The sequence below is a fragment of the Rhinatrema bivittatum genome, chromosome 4 (genome assembly GCF_901001135.1).
Source record: "Rhinatrema bivittatum chromosome 4, aRhiBiv1.1, whole genome shotgun sequence".
Taxonomy (NCBI): domain Eukaryota; kingdom Metazoa; phylum Chordata; class Amphibia; order Gymnophiona; family Rhinatrematidae; genus Rhinatrema; species Rhinatrema bivittatum.
The window spans coordinates 486,489,744-486,506,856 of NC_042618.1; the positions used below are offsets into that span (position 1 = coordinate 486,489,744).

The following is a 17,113-nucleotide window of genomic DNA, read 5'->3' on the forward strand; positions in this document are numbered from 1 at the left end:
CTTTATAGAGAATCCTTTGCTTAATAGGCAGCCAGTGGAGGAGTTTTAGTATGGGGGTTATGTGGTCTCTTTTATTCGTATTGGTAAGGATTCTAGCTGCAGAGTTTTGAATCATCTGGAGGGGTTTGATGGATGAGGTTGGTAGGCCAAAAAGGAGTGAGTTGCAATAGTCAATTTTTGTTAGTATAATGGCTTGTAGAACCATCCGAAAATCATTGAAGTGGAGAAGTGGTTTCAATTTTCTCAGGACAAGAAGTTTATAGAAACAGTCTTTAGTGGTGGTGCTTATAAATTTTTTGAAGTTAAGCTGATTATCTATCATGACGCCTAAATCACGTACATATGGTGAATGATTAATTATAGGAGTGGTAGAATTGAGTGGGACAGCTGGGTATATTAGATTGTTATTAACGTCATGATTGATAATTAAGATCTCTGTTTTGTTGTTGTTGAGAATGAGGCTGAGACTGGATAGAAGATGATTGATTAGTTGCAAGCAATTATTCCAGTGAATCAAGGTTTTGTGAAGGGATTCTGAGATTGGGATGATTATTTGGATGTCATCCGCGTAAATGTAGTGTGTTAGGTTTAGATTTTTAAGAAGTCGACAGAGAGGGAGAAGGTAAATGTTGAAAAGGGTTGGAGAGAGGGAGGAACCTTGAGGGACTCCTTGATTTGCTGGGACCGGGTGTGATTCTTTGTTATTTATCTTTACCTTGAATTGTCTATTAACCAGGAAGGACTTGAACCAGCTGAGTACTGTTCCCTTAATGCCTATGTCTATCAGACCTTGTAATAAGGATGAATGGTTGACAGTGTCAAAGGCCGCAGAGAGATCTAAAAGAATAAGGAGGTGAGGTTGTTTTTTATCCATATTAGTTAGAATATTGTCGGTGAGAGAGATAAGTAGGGATTCAGTGCTTAACGATTTACGAAAACCGTACTGGGAAGGTGCGAGAATGTAGTTTTCTTCAAGGTACTCTGATAGTTGTCTATTGACTATCTTTTCCATAATTTTGGCGATCATTGGCAAATTGGCTATTGGGCGGAAGTTAGCTGGATCTGTGGCCGGAAGATTAGGTTTTTTAAGAAGAGGTTTAAGAATTGCTAGTTTAAGTTGGTCAGGAACTAGACCTTGGGAAAGAGAGCAATTAATGATATTGGCAATTGGCTTTGAAATGGTATTCCTTATAGCGATGAGGAGGTTGTTTGGAATTGTGTCTAAGGGATGAGAGGATGGTTTCATTTTCTTGAGAATATTTTCAATCTCAAGAGCTGATGTGGTTTCGAAAGTTTCTAGAGTCGTATTTAGTTTGGGTGGAGTATTGGGTGGAGATGGAGTAGAAGAACTAGATGAAGAGAAAGAGACAGTCAATTTATCAATTTTTTCCTTGAAGTAATCAGCTAGTTCGGAGGCTTTGTTGAGAGCTTGATCATCTGGAATGGTAGGTGGGGATGGTTTAGTGAGGGCAGAAACGTAGGAGAAGAGTGCTTTCGAATCAAAGATGAAATGATGTATTTTTTTAGAGAAAAAATCTCTCTTTGTTTTAAGAATGTTGATCCTGTAGGCATTGAGAGTGGTTTTGTATACAGCTAATGTTGTGGGGGATGGGTTTTTTCTCCATGTGTGTTCTTTATTTCTTAGTTCTTGTTTAAGCAGCTTCAGTTCAGTGGTGAACCAGGGTTTCCTGTTGTCAGGCGAAGGTTGTACTACTTTGGTGATTGAAGGACAGGTTAGATCAGCGATTTTATTGGTGATGTTGCACCATGAAGATATGGCTGTAGAAGCGTTGGAGAGATCAAGTTGAGATAATTCATTAGAGAGATGGTTGCTGAGAAGGTCTGTGGAACAGGGTTTCCTGAATTGAATAGTGGTTTTTGGGAATGAAGTGGGAGGATGTCCTGAGAGTTTGAGTGTCGTGTTAATAATTTGATGGTCCGTCCAAGGGACAGGAAAACAAGAGGGTGAATCCGGGGGCAAGATACACTGATTAATGAAAATAAGGTCCAACGTGTGGCCTGCTTTGTGGGTTGGGCTTTTTATTATTTGTGTGAAACCCATATAGCTGAGTGATGAGAGTAGGGTAACACAGTTTGTTGTTTGTGGTGAAGCGTCGACATGTATGTTAAAGTCTCCCAATAAAATGGCAGGTTTATCTGGGTTGAAATATTTGGCGGCAAGTTCAATGACCGGGGAGGGGTCAGAGTCTATAGTTCCAGGAGGAGCATAGAATAGACCAATATGTAGATGCTCGGATTTAAAAACTGCAAACTCTATGTTCGATGTGATGTTTGAATATTGTAAAGTTAAACCTAGCTCTTTCTTGGATGCTAGGAAAAGACCTCCTCCCTTTCTTTTGAGTCTAGGGATGGAGAAAAAATTGTAAAGTTGAGTAGGTAGTTGGTTTAATAGAGCTATATCTGTGGGTTTAAGCCATGTTTCTGTGATTGCACAGATATCAGGGTTTACTTCTGTAAGGTAATCATTTAAGATGTGTGTTTTTTTCGAAAGCGATTGTGCGTTGAAAAGTGTTAGGGATAGAAGAGAAAGGCCCAGGAATTGTGTGATTGGTGAAATCATTATTGGAATTAGCCTTTGTTGACGGTTGTAATGTTGTGGTAGAGGTTTAGTTTGATGATTGCGTAATTTCCTGATGATTGGAATGGAATATGAACCATGGCAAAAATGGTGATGTAAGGGGATTGGGAAACCAGTTAGCATGTTGATTGTTGATGTTAACTCAGCTGTCTTGAATCTTGTTGCCTATGTAAACCTACAATTTTGAGGATGAAAAACTGAGTTCTTTTCAAGATATGAAAGGAGAAAGACGTGGCCAATGAAGCAGGTTCTGTTCTCAGAGGCTGCACAAAGGGTGGGGTCCGAGTGATGGATGCTGGAGGTTGAGGTTGAGAGAGGACCAAGTGAAGTAAGCTGGAGATTGAGTGTAGTCCGAGTGATGGATGGTAGAGATTGAGTGTAGTCCGAGTGATGGATGGTAGAGATTGAGTGTAGTCCGAGTGATGGATGGTAGAGATTGAGTGTAGTCCGAGTGAAGGGAGCTGGAGGTTAAGTGAAGTCCGATTGCTGGATGCTGGAGGTTTGATTATGGGTTTCTGAAAGAGGATTGTGATTCAGAGAGGGTCTCTGGTCAAAAGGAGGGCGGGTACTTTCCCTTTGTAGTCGGGAGATTCTCAGCCGAAAGAGGGGGTGATGACTGAGGTTAAGGTCAGGAGATGAATATCCTTCTTACTGTTACTTTTTTTTTTTTTTTTTTTTTTCCTATTATCTACTTTTTCTTGAGACTCAGAGGCTGCACGAAGGGGCGCACAAAGGGGCAAGCCCCTTTGTCGCGCTCCTTCGGCGCGCGGCGCCTGCAGGTATTAAAATTTAAACCTCCCTCTCCGCTGCTGATTGGATGTCCCCTGGGTGGTGGGCGGGTCCCAGAGCCGCGAGGATGGGCGGCGCAGCTGGCTGGAGGCGCGATCGGTGTCTGGGCTCGCCGGGGGAGGGGAGACAAGGAGGCCTTACCCCGACGGGTCTGGGCGCCGATCGCGCAGGCCTTCACTCCCTCGGAGCACAGCAGCAACGGCGGCAATAGTGTAAGCGGAGGACTGGGACAATCTGAAGCGGCGCCTGCAGGTAGTAAAATTTAAACCTCCCTCTCCGCTGCTGATTGGATGTCCCCTGGGTGGTGGGCGGGTCCCAGAGCCGCGAGGATGGGCGGCGCGGCTGGCTGGAGGCGCGATCGGTGTCTGGGCTCGCCGGGGGAGGGGAGACAAGGAGGCCTTACCCCGACGGGTCTGGGCGCCGATCGCGCAGGCCTTCACTCCCTCGGAGCACAGCAGCAACGGCGGCAATAGTGTAAGCGGAGGACTGGGACAATCTGAAGCGGCGCCTGCAGGTAGTAAAATTTAAACCTCCCTCTCCGCTGCTGATTGGATGTCCCCTGGGTGGTGGGCGGGTCCCAGAGCCGCGAGGATGGGCGGCGCGGCTGGCTGGAGGCGCGATCGGTGTCTGGGCTCGCCGGGGGAGGGGAGACAAGGAGGCCTTACCCCGACGGGTCTGGGCGCCGATCGCGCAGGCCTTCACTCCCTCGGAGCACAGCAGCAACGGCGGCAATAGTGTAATCGGAGGACTGGGACAATCTGAAGCGGCGCCTGCAGGTAGTAAAATTTAAACCTCCCTCTCCGCTGCTGATTGGATGTCCCCTGGGTGGTGGGCGGGTCCCAGAGCCGCGAGGATGGGATATATGACAGCACTGCTGGACGGAACTGAAAGCAAGTACAGGAAGTGCTCAGACTTAAGACTTAATTAGTTCCTGAGAACCGTATCTTGTTGAATGGTAAGTCAAAACTATCTGTCCAATATTATAAATGGGGAATTGGTTCCAGCTTTGGTAATATATAGTACTGTAAAAATAGACATTTTAAAGCAGAGGAGAGTGCCAAGGCCTACAAGACATTGCTCCAACACTGTTTTGAAGAGAAGAAGGCCTTGGTAGTCTCCCTCCTGATATCACCACCTCGCCAGACCTCTTGGTCACCATAACACCAATGTGTGCCTGCTGGGAGCTCAGGCATCTTAAAGTCAAAACAAATGTTTTAAGTTAGACAACAGGTTTCAATTTAGAAATGTCATAATTTTGTATCTTAACTCAAAATGCTTTAAGTCAAAGACTTCCTGTATTTCTGTGTGAAAAGCCTGCAGTAATACAATACCAGAGCAAGATTATTAGAGAGTTTCCAATGGGATATCCTCACATTACACATAAGTCAACTTCAATCTGTCAGTACTTGAAGCAGTTGACAAATCTTACCCATAGCTTGTTTCCCCATAGCACACTGGTATGTGTTTCTTGGGGACTGGTTATGATGGGGATATGGAATGAGGCCAGCACAGACACCCAGAAGTGTGAAAGGTTCAATCTCCAAATGTGTGGTGTCTCTACAAGAAACAAACAGTGAATAAAGCATCAGAAATATTAACAAACAGCATACAATGGAAGCACAGCTCAGAAATCCACTGCAAAAATACCCTGGCTGTGCTGCTGTTTCAGAGAGATGCCTTGACCATTCTTTTCTTATGGTTGTAACAGCAGTATTTAGCGTTAGTCTCCAAATGATATTCAAAACTGCCTATAGAAAAAACATTCTAAAACAGACAAGCAACAACCTCCATGGGGTGTGACAGGGCAGCTTTTCAAGCAAGTCACTGCATCACATCTTTCAGAGCTCAAAAGGAACATGCTATATATATATATATATATATGGGTCAACATATAATACACAAATGGGAATGCAGTTGGTACAAGGAAACTAATTGAGCTTGAATGTATCTATATCTATATAGAGAATCTCTCTCTCTATAGAGAGAGAGATGGCACCGGCCGCCCATTGCTCCTACCATGTGACAGGGGCCGGCCAATGGCACTGATAGCACCTGTCACATGGTAAGGGCAAAGGGTCATCGGCGCCATTTTGATTACTGGCAGCCGACGGCCCGAGAGGGGGAGATCGCTCCCGGGACCCTGCTGGATCACCAGGGAATTTTGGCAAGTTTTGGGGGAGTCGGGAGGGTTGCAATTAATAAAATTTGAAAGGTTGCAGTGGGTTTGGGTTTTTTTGGGGTTTTTTTACAACCCCCCCCATTGTAATAATTGAATTTGAAGAGTTGGAGCGGGTTTCGGGCTTTGGTTCGTGGATATCCGAAATAAAATCAGTCCCCCGAATTTCAAAGGCCCGAACCGTGGGAAATACGAAATTTCCCACGGTGGGCCAAAAACGAAGCCCAAACTGAAAGGTTCGGCTTTGCACATCTCTAATATTTAAACTTCAAACCGGTTCACAAAGGAAAATATATGTAAAAGCAAAGCACATACTATAGGATACTAGAACATGAAACTACAAAAAAAAAAAAAGAGATTACCAAACTGGAATGTACCTGAGCCTTCTTACCGCTGTTAGAAAAAGCAGGGTTGGGTTTTACAATAAGTCTAGAGGAGATGGACTTACCCTAACCCTCCGTCCTTCCTTCTATTACACAAAGCACAGAATAAACCTAAATGCAAGCCGGAGACAGCAAATCTCTGCAGATCTTACTTACATATAAAACCATATTAATTATTATAGCCATGTATAAACAAAATCATGCCAACTCTGCACTGCTGTGTGAGTGCAAATTCACACCTACACCTTACCACTATTGTCTGTACACAGCTATGCTTACACTTTGTCATATAGGAACAATGTAGAACTTTGGCTCTCCTCAAAGAGGCGAGCCAAAGGAGTCACATAGACGGAGGCCCCCATGTGGCCCAGCAGGCGGAACAGAAGGCGAGTTGGCACCCTCTGGCTGTTCCGGACAAGGGTAGCCAGCGAGGCAAGGGCGACCGCCCGGTCTCGGGACAAAAAAGCTTTCGCCTGCACAGTGTCCAACCTGGCACCTATGAAGTCCAGCTGAGGAGACGGGGATAGATGAGGCTTGGGGAGGTTTATGACAAACCCCACCGTCTGTAGCATCTGCACCATCAGGGTCAGAGCCTGCAAGGCTCTGGAGCAGGAGTCGTCTAGGTAGGGGGAACATGTGCACCGAGCGATGCCTGAGGTAAGCGGCCACCACCGCTAGGCATGTGGTAAAAATGCAGGGGGGCCAATGCCAGCTTGAAGGGCAGCACTTTGTACTGGTAACGTGCTTTCTCCACCATGAAGCGGAGGAACTTCCGGTGGCTAGGGACAATTGCAATGTGTGCGTACGCCTCCTTGAGATCGAGGGAGCAAAGCCAGTCTCCTCCTCTGAGGAGCGGGATCAGTGTGCCCAAAGAGACCATCTTGAACTTTTCTCTTACAAGAAATTTGTTCAACGCCCGGAGGTTGAGAATGGGGCATAAGCCGCCATTCCATTTTGGAATGAGGAAATACCTCAAATAGAACCCTCAGTCTTGCTGATGGTGAGGGACCGGTTCCACCACGCCCGCTATGAGGAGGGCAGTGAGTTCTGTCTGAAGTATGACCTGGTGGGCAGACAAACTCCAGGATGGACATGGGGGAAGAGGTCTCTGGGAGCCAACAAGTTTAGACGGTACCCCTAGCGAATGGATAGTAAGGACCTAGCGGTCCGACATGATCTTTTCCCAGCAATGGGCAAAGCTCAAGAGCCTGCCTCTGACTGGGGGATCTGACATCAGGGGTATGGTCAACTGATCTTCACTCCCTCGCAGCCAGTCAAAAGCCCATGGCCAGGGCTTGCTGGGAGGCAGTTGAGACCTGGACACTCGCTGTTGGCAAGGGCGGCCCCTGGAGCCAGTGCATGGCATACGCACCCAGGAGGCTGTAGGATAATATTTCCTCTGCTGGTAAAAGGGCTTCTGGGAGCCCGGCCTGGAGGATTTTCTAGCCCAGGACGGGCCTTCAGAGGCACTAGCGGACAGATGTTGTAGAGTATCATGATGGTCCTTCAATTGCGCTACCGCATCCCGGACCTTATCCCCAAAGAGGTTTTCATCTGTGCACGGGAGGTCGGCTAGCCTATCCTGGACCTCTAGCCGGAGGCCTGGAACCATGCCATTCTCCTGTTGCTGATGCAGACTGCCGCCATGCAGGACACTGTCTCGAAAACAATATAGGTGGAACGCACCTCATGCTTCCCCGCTTCGAGACCCAGCAAGATAATGGCCGAGCCGGCCTCTTGCTGCTCTTGATGCAGGCCCTCAGCAAAGTCCTGGACACATTTCCAGAGATTGCAGTTATATTGGATCATATAAAGCTGGTAGGCGGTGATATGGACCGTCAGCATGGCACCTTGGAAGACTTTCCTGCCCAGGGCATCGAGCTCCCTATGCTCATGACCCGGAAAGGCGGAGGCATGGGTATGGGAGCGTCAGGCCTTTTTTTTTTAAGGCAGACTCCACAACCACCGACTGTTGGGGGCGATGCCACCTGTCAAACCCCATGGCCTACTGCATCAAGTAGGTGACATCAGCCTTTCCATTGACAAGGGAAATGGAAATGGGGTGCTCCAACATGTGGAGGAGGAGGAGGTCCTTAAAAATATTGAGGATAGGGACTTCCATAATCTCCTTAGGAGCATCGAACTGGAGCATTTCCAGCATTTTTTGCCACGCACACTCCTCCGTAAGCAGCTGAAAGGGAATGGCTTCAGCCACAGCCTTGACAAAACCCGCAAAAGGACAAGTCCTCTAGAGGTGACCATAAGAACATAAGAAATTGCCATGCTGGGTCAGACTAAGGGTCCATCAAGCCCAGCATCCTGTTTCCAACAGAGGCCAAAACCAGGCCACAAGAACCTGGCAATTACCCAAACACTAAGAAGATCCCATGCTACTGTTGCAATTAATAGCAGTGGCTATTCCCTAAGTAAAACTGATTAATAGCCATTAATGGACTTCTCCTCCAAGAACTTATCCAAACCTTTTTTGAACCCAGCTACACTAACTGCACTAACCACATCCTCTGGCAACAAATTCCAGAGCTTTATTGTGCGTTGAGTGAAAAAGAATTTTCTCCAATTAGTCTTAAATGTGCTACTTGCTAACTTCATGGAATGCCCCCTAGTCCTTCTATTATTCGAAAGTGAAAATAACCGAGTCACATTTACTCATTCAAGACCTCTCATGATCTGAAAGACCTCTATCATATCCCCCCTCAGCCGTCTCTTCTCCAAGCTGAACAGCCCTAATTCTCTTCAGCCTATCCTCTTAGGGAAGCTGTTTCATCCCCTTTATCATTTTGGTTGCCCTTCTCTGTACCTTCTCCATCGCAACTATATCTTTTTTGAGATGTGGCGACCAGAATTGTACACAGTATTCAAGGTGTGGTCTCACCATGGAGCGATATAGAGGCATTATGACATTTTCCGTTCTATTAACCATTCCCTTCCTAATAATTCCTAACATTCTATTTGCTTTTTTGACTGCTGCAGCATACTGAGCTGACGATTTTAAAGTATTATCCACTATGATGCCTAGATCTTTTTCCTGGGTGGTAGCTCCTAATATGGAACCTAACATCGTGTAACTACAGCAACGGTTATTTTTCCCTATATGCAACACCTTGCACTTGTCCACATTAAATTTCATCTGCCATTTGGATGCCTAATCTTCAAGTCTTGCAAGGTCCTCCTGCAATGTATCACAGTCTGCTTGTGATTTAACTACTCTAAATAATTTTGTATCATCTGCAAATTTGATAACCTCACTCGTCGTATTCCTTTCCAGATCATTTATATATATATATTGAAAAGCACCGGTCCAAGTACAGATCCCTGAGGCACTCCACTGTTTACCCTTTTCCACTGAGAAAATTGACCATTTAATCCTACTCTCTGTTTCCTGTCTTTTAACCAGCTTGTAATCCATGAAAGGACATTGCCTCCTATCCCATGACTTTTTAGTTTACGTAGAAGCCTCTCATGAGGGACTTTGTCAAACGCCTTCTGAAAATCCAAATACACTACATCTACCGGTTCACCTTTATCCACATGTTTATTAACCCCTTCAAAAAAATGAAGCAGATTTGTTAGGCAAGACTTCCCTTGGGTAAATCCATGTTGACTATGTTCCATTAAATCATGTCTTTCTATATGCTTTACAATTTTGTTCTTGAGAATAGTTTCCACTATTTTTCCCGGCACTGAAGTCAGGCTCACTGGTCTAAAGTTACCTGGATCGCCCCTGGAGCCTTTTTTAAATATTGGGGTTACATTGGCCACCCTCCAGTCTTCAGGTACAATGGATGATTTTAATGATAGGGTACAAATTTTAACTAATAGATCAGAAATTTCATTTTTGAGTTCCTTCAGAACCCTAGGATGCATACCATCCGGTCCAGGTGATTTGCTACTCTTTAGTTTGTCAATCTGGCCTACTACATCTTCCAGGTTCACAGTGATTTCGTTCAGTTCGTCTGACTCATCACCCCTGAAAACCATCTCCGGAAATGGTATCTCCCCAACATCCTCATTTGTAAACATGGAGGCAAAGAATTCATTTAGTCTTTCTGCAATGGCCTTATCTTCCCTAAGAGCCCCTTTAACCCCTCTGTCATCTAATGGTCCAACCGACTCCCTCACAGGTTTCTTGCTTTGGATATATTTTTAAAAGGTTTTATTATGAGTTTTTGCCTCTATGGCCAATTTCATTTCAAATTCTCTCTTCGCCTGTGTTATCAATGTTTTACACTTAGCTTGATAATGCTTATGTTTTATCCTATTTTCTTCAGATGGATCCTTCTTCCAGTTTTTGAAGGATTTTTTTTGGCTAAAATAGCCTCTTTCACCTCACCTTTTAACCATGACGGTAATCGTTTTTCCTTCCTTCCACCTTTCTTAATGCGCGGAATACATATGGACTGCGCCTCTAGGATTGTATTTTTAAACAATGTCCATGCCTGTTGAACACTTAACCTTTGCAGCTGCACCTTTCAGTTTTTCTCTAACTATTTTTCTCATTTTATCAAAGTTTCCCTTTTTAAAATTTAGTGTTAGAGCTGCAGATTTACTTATTGTCCCCCTTCCAGTTATTAGTTTAAATTTGATCATGTTATGATCACTGTTGCCAAGTGGCCCCACCACCGTTACTTCTTTCACCAAATCTTGCTTTCCACTAAGAATTAAATCTAAAATAGCTCCCTCTCTTGTTGGTTCCTGAACCAATTGCTCCATGAAGAAATCATTTATTACATCCAGGAACTTTATGTCTCTAGCAAGTCCTGATGTTACATTTACCCAGTCAATATTGGGGTAATTGAAATCTAAAAGAAGAAGCAGCGAAAAAACCTTGCACATCCGCAAGTATCAAAGTTCACTGGTGCAGGATAAATTTTGTCACCACCAAATTATTCAGAAAACTTTATTAAAGTTCCAACGAGAAGAGGTAAATCAGTATACAGCTGGTAACTCCATGGATTAAATGGAAGAAATATTACAGCGGTCCCCCGACACGGTCCCGTGTTTCGCTAGGCTGCATCGGGAGGGACCAACACGAAGGTTATTATCTAGACATAAAAATATATTTAAAAATCACTATACATAGGTGGTGAAACGGCTGTACATATAATAACAAACTGTACACATACCTTCTAGCAGTAGTCAATGGAGCGCGAACGCCCTCACATTTGACAATCATTTAAAGGTGAGAAAAGGCGCGAAAGCAGACAGTCTCGCGAGAGCTGTCAAAGGAAATCACAACAGCGACTCAGTCGAACATATACCACTCGATATCCTTGTTGAGTCCTTTCGGGGATGTCCTGATCTCGGTGGCAGGGGACAATTTCCATACCACGTTGTTCCGAAAAGAGACTGATCGGAACACTCTTTTATTGTATCAGAGCTGTCATCCTAGACCTTTGAAGGATAATATTCCCATCGGACAGTTCCTGCGGCTTCGCCGTCTCTGCTCTTCTCGAGCAGATTTTTTGGCACAGGCACAGGTTTTGACAACTCGGTTTTTAGAACGTGGTTACCCTCCCAGGGTGATAAAAAAAGCATTTAAAAGGGCACTCTATACACATAGGGATTGGCTTTTCCTTCCCTCTTCTAGTTCGGACGACGTGGCTAATAATTGTATCCTTCCATTTTCCATTCTAGGGAATGCTATAGCCACCATGATTCGCCGACACTGGACTTCACTAGCACTCTCTGACTTGTTGCAGAGCCCCCTGCGCTTCACCTTTCGGCGGGGCAAAAATCTACGTGACCGGCTTGTACATACTGCCTCTTCCCCAGCTGTCTTTACCCCTTCTACTAATGCCATACACAGGCCATACGGACACTGTAGCATGTGTTGTCACACTGAGCAATCCTCCGGGTTTGCGCATCCCCTTACTGGCCGTCTATTTAAAGTACGAGTGGACTCTGACTGTGTGACAAAAGGAGTTGTCTATGTTATAAAATGTCCTTGCCCACTCCTGTATGTTGGGAAGACCACCAGGATGCTCAAGACTCGGATGATAGAGCATTGCTCTAATATACGTCTTTGTAGATTAGATGAACCCCTGGTTTCACATTGGTCGGAACGCGGCCACTCCGTTTCTGATCTTTCCTTCTCAGTTCTCGAGGTGGTTCACCGTCCCACTAGGGGTGGTGACTTCTCCGAGATTCTGGGTCGAAGGGAACAGAAATGGATTTTCACTTTGGACACGGTTTCCCCGAAAGGACTCAACAAGGATATCGAGTGGTATTTGTTCGACTGAGTCGCTGTTGTGATTTCCTTTGACAGCTCTCGCGAGACTGTCTGCTTTCGCGCCTTTTCTCACCTTTAAATGATTGTCAAATGTGAGGGCGTTCACGCTCCATTGACTACTGCTAGAAGGTATGTGTACAGTTTGTTATTATATGTACAGCCGTTTCACCACCTATGTATAGTGATTTTTATATATATTTTTATGTCTAGATAATAACCTTCGTGTTGGTCCCTCCCGATGCAGCCTAGCGAAACACGGGACCGTGTCGGGGGACCGCTGTAATATTTCTTCCATTTAATCCATGGAGTTGCCAGATGTATACTGATTTACCTCTTCTCGTTGGAACTTTAATAAAGTTTTCTGAATAATTTGGTGGTGACAAAATTTATCCTGCACCAGTGTACTTTGGTAATTGAAATCTCCCATTATTATTTCACTGCCAAATTGGTTTGCCGTTCCTCCAGAGGAGAGGGCTTCGAGAGTCAGTTGTCCAAGTAATCCGAGGATGAGTCTGTGCAGTCATCATCCCAAGGGTCGTAAGGCCCTTCTTCCTCACTAGGACCAGGATGCAGTGGGTGAGGCCCTTGAAGGGAATCAACCCTGGGCTCCGATGGTTTTGGAGGCCTCGAGGGCACCGTAAGCATCGACTGTTCCCCTGGTATCGGGGGGACTGAAGGCCTTGACATGCCAGAAGGACCCGGCAAGGGCTTGGGGAACCGTGATCTGGGAAACACAGTGCTGGCCGTATCTTCCTCCTCGGAGGCCGCTGGAGAACAGAGGTCCCTCGGGCAACGGCTGCATCAGAAGGGCACCCAGGAGTACGTCCAGACGCTCAAGGAGGGGTGCTAGCATAGAGGATGGAAGCTTGGGGACTGGTGTGGGGGCTGGTGGCACCGGCAGCTCAATGCTCTGGAGAACCTTAAGCACTGCAGACTGCACCCTGCTGTCCAACTCCTCCTGAAAGTCCTGAGTGGTGAGGACTGATATTGTCTCCAAGGTGGCACGGTGCCCAGCACTGGTGTCAGTGGGGAATGCCTAGGACTACCGGGGGGCATCAGAGGATGGGGCCTCCAATGGCCGGTGTCACTTTGATGGCGGCCCGACAGCCACCGGTACCACTCGAACTGGAGCCGTGCGTCGACAGCAACAGGTGGCGATGTTTGTGGGATCTCTTTCAGTTCTCGGCCTGGTCTATCCCCGGCACCAAGGAAGTGGACAATCCCGATGTGGGGGAGATTCGTGAGACCAAAAATCTATCACCGTCCCCTCGATCCTTGGAGATACTGGCGAGAGGAATAGCCAGGGGAAGCGTGCTAGAAGGCTCCCCGCAATCTCTCGGTGTCGACGGACCAGACTTGAGGGCCCCGAAAAGTATCTCCATTTTATTGAGGCACGCCTTACACCCTTTGGGGGTCAAATGATCACACAGACGGCACCCACGGATATCGTGTGAGGCCCCCAGGCAGAGGATGCAAACCTCATGTGGATAAGAACATAAGAAATTGCCACGCTGGGTCAGACCAAGGGTCCATCAAGCCCAGCATCCTGTTTCCAACAGAGGCCAAACCAAGCCACAAAAACCTGGCAAGTACCCAAACACCAAGAAGAACTCATGCTACTAATGCCAGTAATAGCAGAGGCCATTCCCTAAGTCAACTTGATTAATAGCGATTAATAGACTTCTCCTCCAAGAACTTATCCAAACCTTTTTTAACCCAGCTACACTAACTGAACTAACCACATCTCCTGGCAACAAATTCTAGAGCTTAATTGTGCGTTGAGTGAAAAAGAACTTTTACCGATTAGTCTTAAATCTGCCACTTGCTAACTTCATGGAGTGCCCCCTAGTCCTTCTATTATCCGAAAGCGTAAATAACCAATTCACATCTACTCGTTCAAGACCTCTCATGATTTTAAAGACCTCTATCATATCCCCCCTCAGCCGTCTCTTCTCCAAGCTGAACAGCACTAGCCTTTTCAGCCTTTCCTCAGAGTGGAGCTGTTCCATCCCCTTTATCATTTTGGTTGCCCTTCTCTGTACCTTCTCCATCGCAACTATATCATTTTTGAGATTTATTTATTTATTTAAACTTTTTTCTATACCGTTGTTCAGATGGGTACCGTCACAACGGTTTACAGTAAGGTGCATAAAAATGATGCTAAAATATATCAAATTACACAGGTGCCATTAAGGTACGGTAACAGTTTGTAAACAATATTAATTGGTAAGTGTGATAAATCATGTTCTTTTCTCATTGTTTCAGTTTTGGATACGAGATTAGCTTTATCATTGTACTTTTATCCTTTATTGATGAATGAAAAAAATGAAGATTAAACTAAAATAACAAATAAAAACTACACACATTGATTTTGGTTATGTGTGTGAGTGTTCAATTGTTTGTACCTTGCATTTCCCTGGGTACTATTCTCCCTTCTCTTTTTGATAAGCTTGTTTAAAGACCCAGGTTGCGGCGACCAGAACTGTACACAGTATTCAAGGTGCGATCTCACCATGGAGCAATACAGAGGCAATGTTGAGATTACTTACCTGATAATCTCCTTTTCCTTAGTGTAGACAGATGGACTCAGAACGAATGGGTATAGTGTGCTCGTGCTGGCAGTTGGAGACGGATCTGACGTCAGCACGGGTATATATACCCCCACAGGAAGCGTAGCAACTCAATAATCTTCCTTGCAAAAGCTGTTATGGATGTGTGTGTACTGACGCTCAGTGAAATAGTGAAACAGGATTCCCCTGACCGATTGATAGTAGCTGGAGACCGCCAGCATTCACAACCGGAAGGCGTCGACACCTGGCAAAGGGGACGCTTCTTATGTAAGCAAAAAATGACATGGCTTACCTTGAATCTGTGAAACCCATGTATACCGGCAGCCAGGCGGGATGCTGAGTCCATCTGTCTACACTAAGGAAAAGGAGATTATCAGGTAAGTAATCTCAACATTTCCTAGCGTGTAGCCAGATGGACTCAGAACGAATGGGATGTACAAAAGCTTTACTCCCAGCCTGGGCGGGAGGCTGCCTGAGGACCGCGTAGGACTGCCCTTGCAAATGCTGTGTCCTCCCTGGCCTGGACATCCAGACGGTAGAACCTGGAGAAGGTATGGAGGGAGGACCATGTCGCCGCTTTACATATTTCTGCAGGCGACAGCATCCTGGATTCCGCCCAAGATGCTGCTTGTGCTCTGGTAGAATGAGCCTTGACTTGTAGAGACGGTGACTTCCCGGCCTCTTTGTAAGCTGCTCTGATAACTTCTTTAATCCAGCGGGCGATGGTAGGCCGAGAGGCCGCTTCACCTTGTTTCTTTCGCAAGACGAACAGATGGTCCGTCTTTCGTACATTTTGTGTCAATTCCAGATATCGGGGCAGCAATCTGCCGATGTAGAGATGGCGTAGTAAACGCCCTTCTTCTGATTTCTTCAAACCCGCCGTGGTAGGCAAATATATGGTTTGGTTAAGGTGAAATTGTGAGACTACTTTAGGTAGAAAGGAGGGAACCGTGCGAAGATGGATAGCCTCAGGAGTGATTCGCAGAAAAGGATCACGGCAGGACAGTGCTTAAAGCTCTGAGATGCGGCATGCTGAACACACCGCCAGCAAGAACACAATCTTCAAAGTTAGAGAACGGAGAGACAGGCTCCGAAGGGGTCTGAAGGTGGATCCCACGAGGAAATCCAAAACTAGGTTGAGGTTCCACAGGGGCACTGGCCACTTCAGTGGCGGACGAATGTGCTTGACTCCTTTCAGGAAGCAAAAAACATCTGGAAGCGGGCAATGGTCTTGCCATCCCTCCTAGGACCATAGCAAGACAGCGCAGCCACCTGAACCTTGATGGAGCTTAGGGAGAGACCCTGCTGAAGTCCATCCTGCAGGAAATCTAAAACAATCGGAATTGTGGTTGCATGTGGGTTGGTGCCATGAGTGTCGCACCAAGCTTCAAATACTCTCCAGATCCTTACGTAGGTGAGGGATGTGGAAAACATGCGAGCTCGGAGGAGTGTATCTATCACAGGCTCAGAGTAACCTCTTTTCTTCAGTCTAGCCCTCTCAATGGCCAGACCATAAGAGAGAATTGAGCCGGATCCTCGTGGAGGATGGGACCTTGACGAAGCAGGTCCCTGAGAGGAGGCAGGGGAAGGGGCTCCCCTGCCAGTAGTCTTCTCATGTCCGCGTACCAGGGTCTTCTTGGCCAGTCTGGTGCCACTAGAAGAACTAGGCCCCGGTGCTTCTGAATCTTGTGGATGATGGTGCCCAGCAGAGGCCACGGAGGAAAGGCGTATAGCATAGTCCCTGGAGGCCACGGCTGAACCAGGGCGTCGATCCCGTGAGAGAACGGGTCTCGCTTGCAGCTGAAGTATCTGGGTACCTGAGCATTGGATTTGTCCGCTAATAAGTCCATGTCCGGAATCCCCCAGTGATCCACAATCATCTGGAAGGCTGTGGGTGACAGCTGACATTCCCCCGGATTTAGGCTTTCTCTGCTGAGGAAGTCTGCCGCGGTGTTGTCCTTCCCGGCAATGTGGACGGCGGAGATGTCCTGAAGATTCGCCTCTGCCCAGGCCATCAGCGGGGCTCTCTCTAGAGATACCTGTCGGCGTCTGGTTCCGCCCTGGCGGTTGATGTATGCCACCGTGGAGGCATTGTCGGACATCACTCTGACTGCCCAGTTCTGCAGTCTGTGAGCAAAATGCAGGCAGGCTAACCGGACTGCCCGAGCCTCTAGACTGTTAATGTTCCATCCTGACTCTTCTCTGTTCCACCACCCTTGTGCGGTGAGTTCTTTGCAGTGTGCGCCCCAGCCGCTCAGGCTGGCATCTGTGGTGAGCAGAGTCCACGTGGGGGAGGACATCTTCGACCCCCTGCTCGTGTGGTTGGACTGCAACCACCACCGTAAC

General features: G+C 46.6%; 1 protein-coding gene across 3 annotated transcripts in view; it reads right to left on the reverse strand.

Annotated features, from left to right (window-relative positions):
* The window catches only part of POLR3B (RNA polymerase III subunit B), a 527,519-nt gene that overhangs the window by 165,334 nt on the left and 345,072 nt on the right, over positions 1 to 17,113 (reverse strand). For all 3 annotated transcript variants that reach the window (XR_003856035.1, XM_029597388.1, XM_029597387.1), the window contains one exon: positions 4,818 to 4,945. Coding sequence is in view for 2 of the 3 variants with exons in the window: in XM_029597388.1 (XP_029453248.1) it covers positions 4,818 to 4,945 (128 nt within the window). In the remaining variant the exon portion in view is untranslated. The remainder of the gene's footprint in view (positions 1 to 4,817; positions 4,946 to 17,113) is intronic.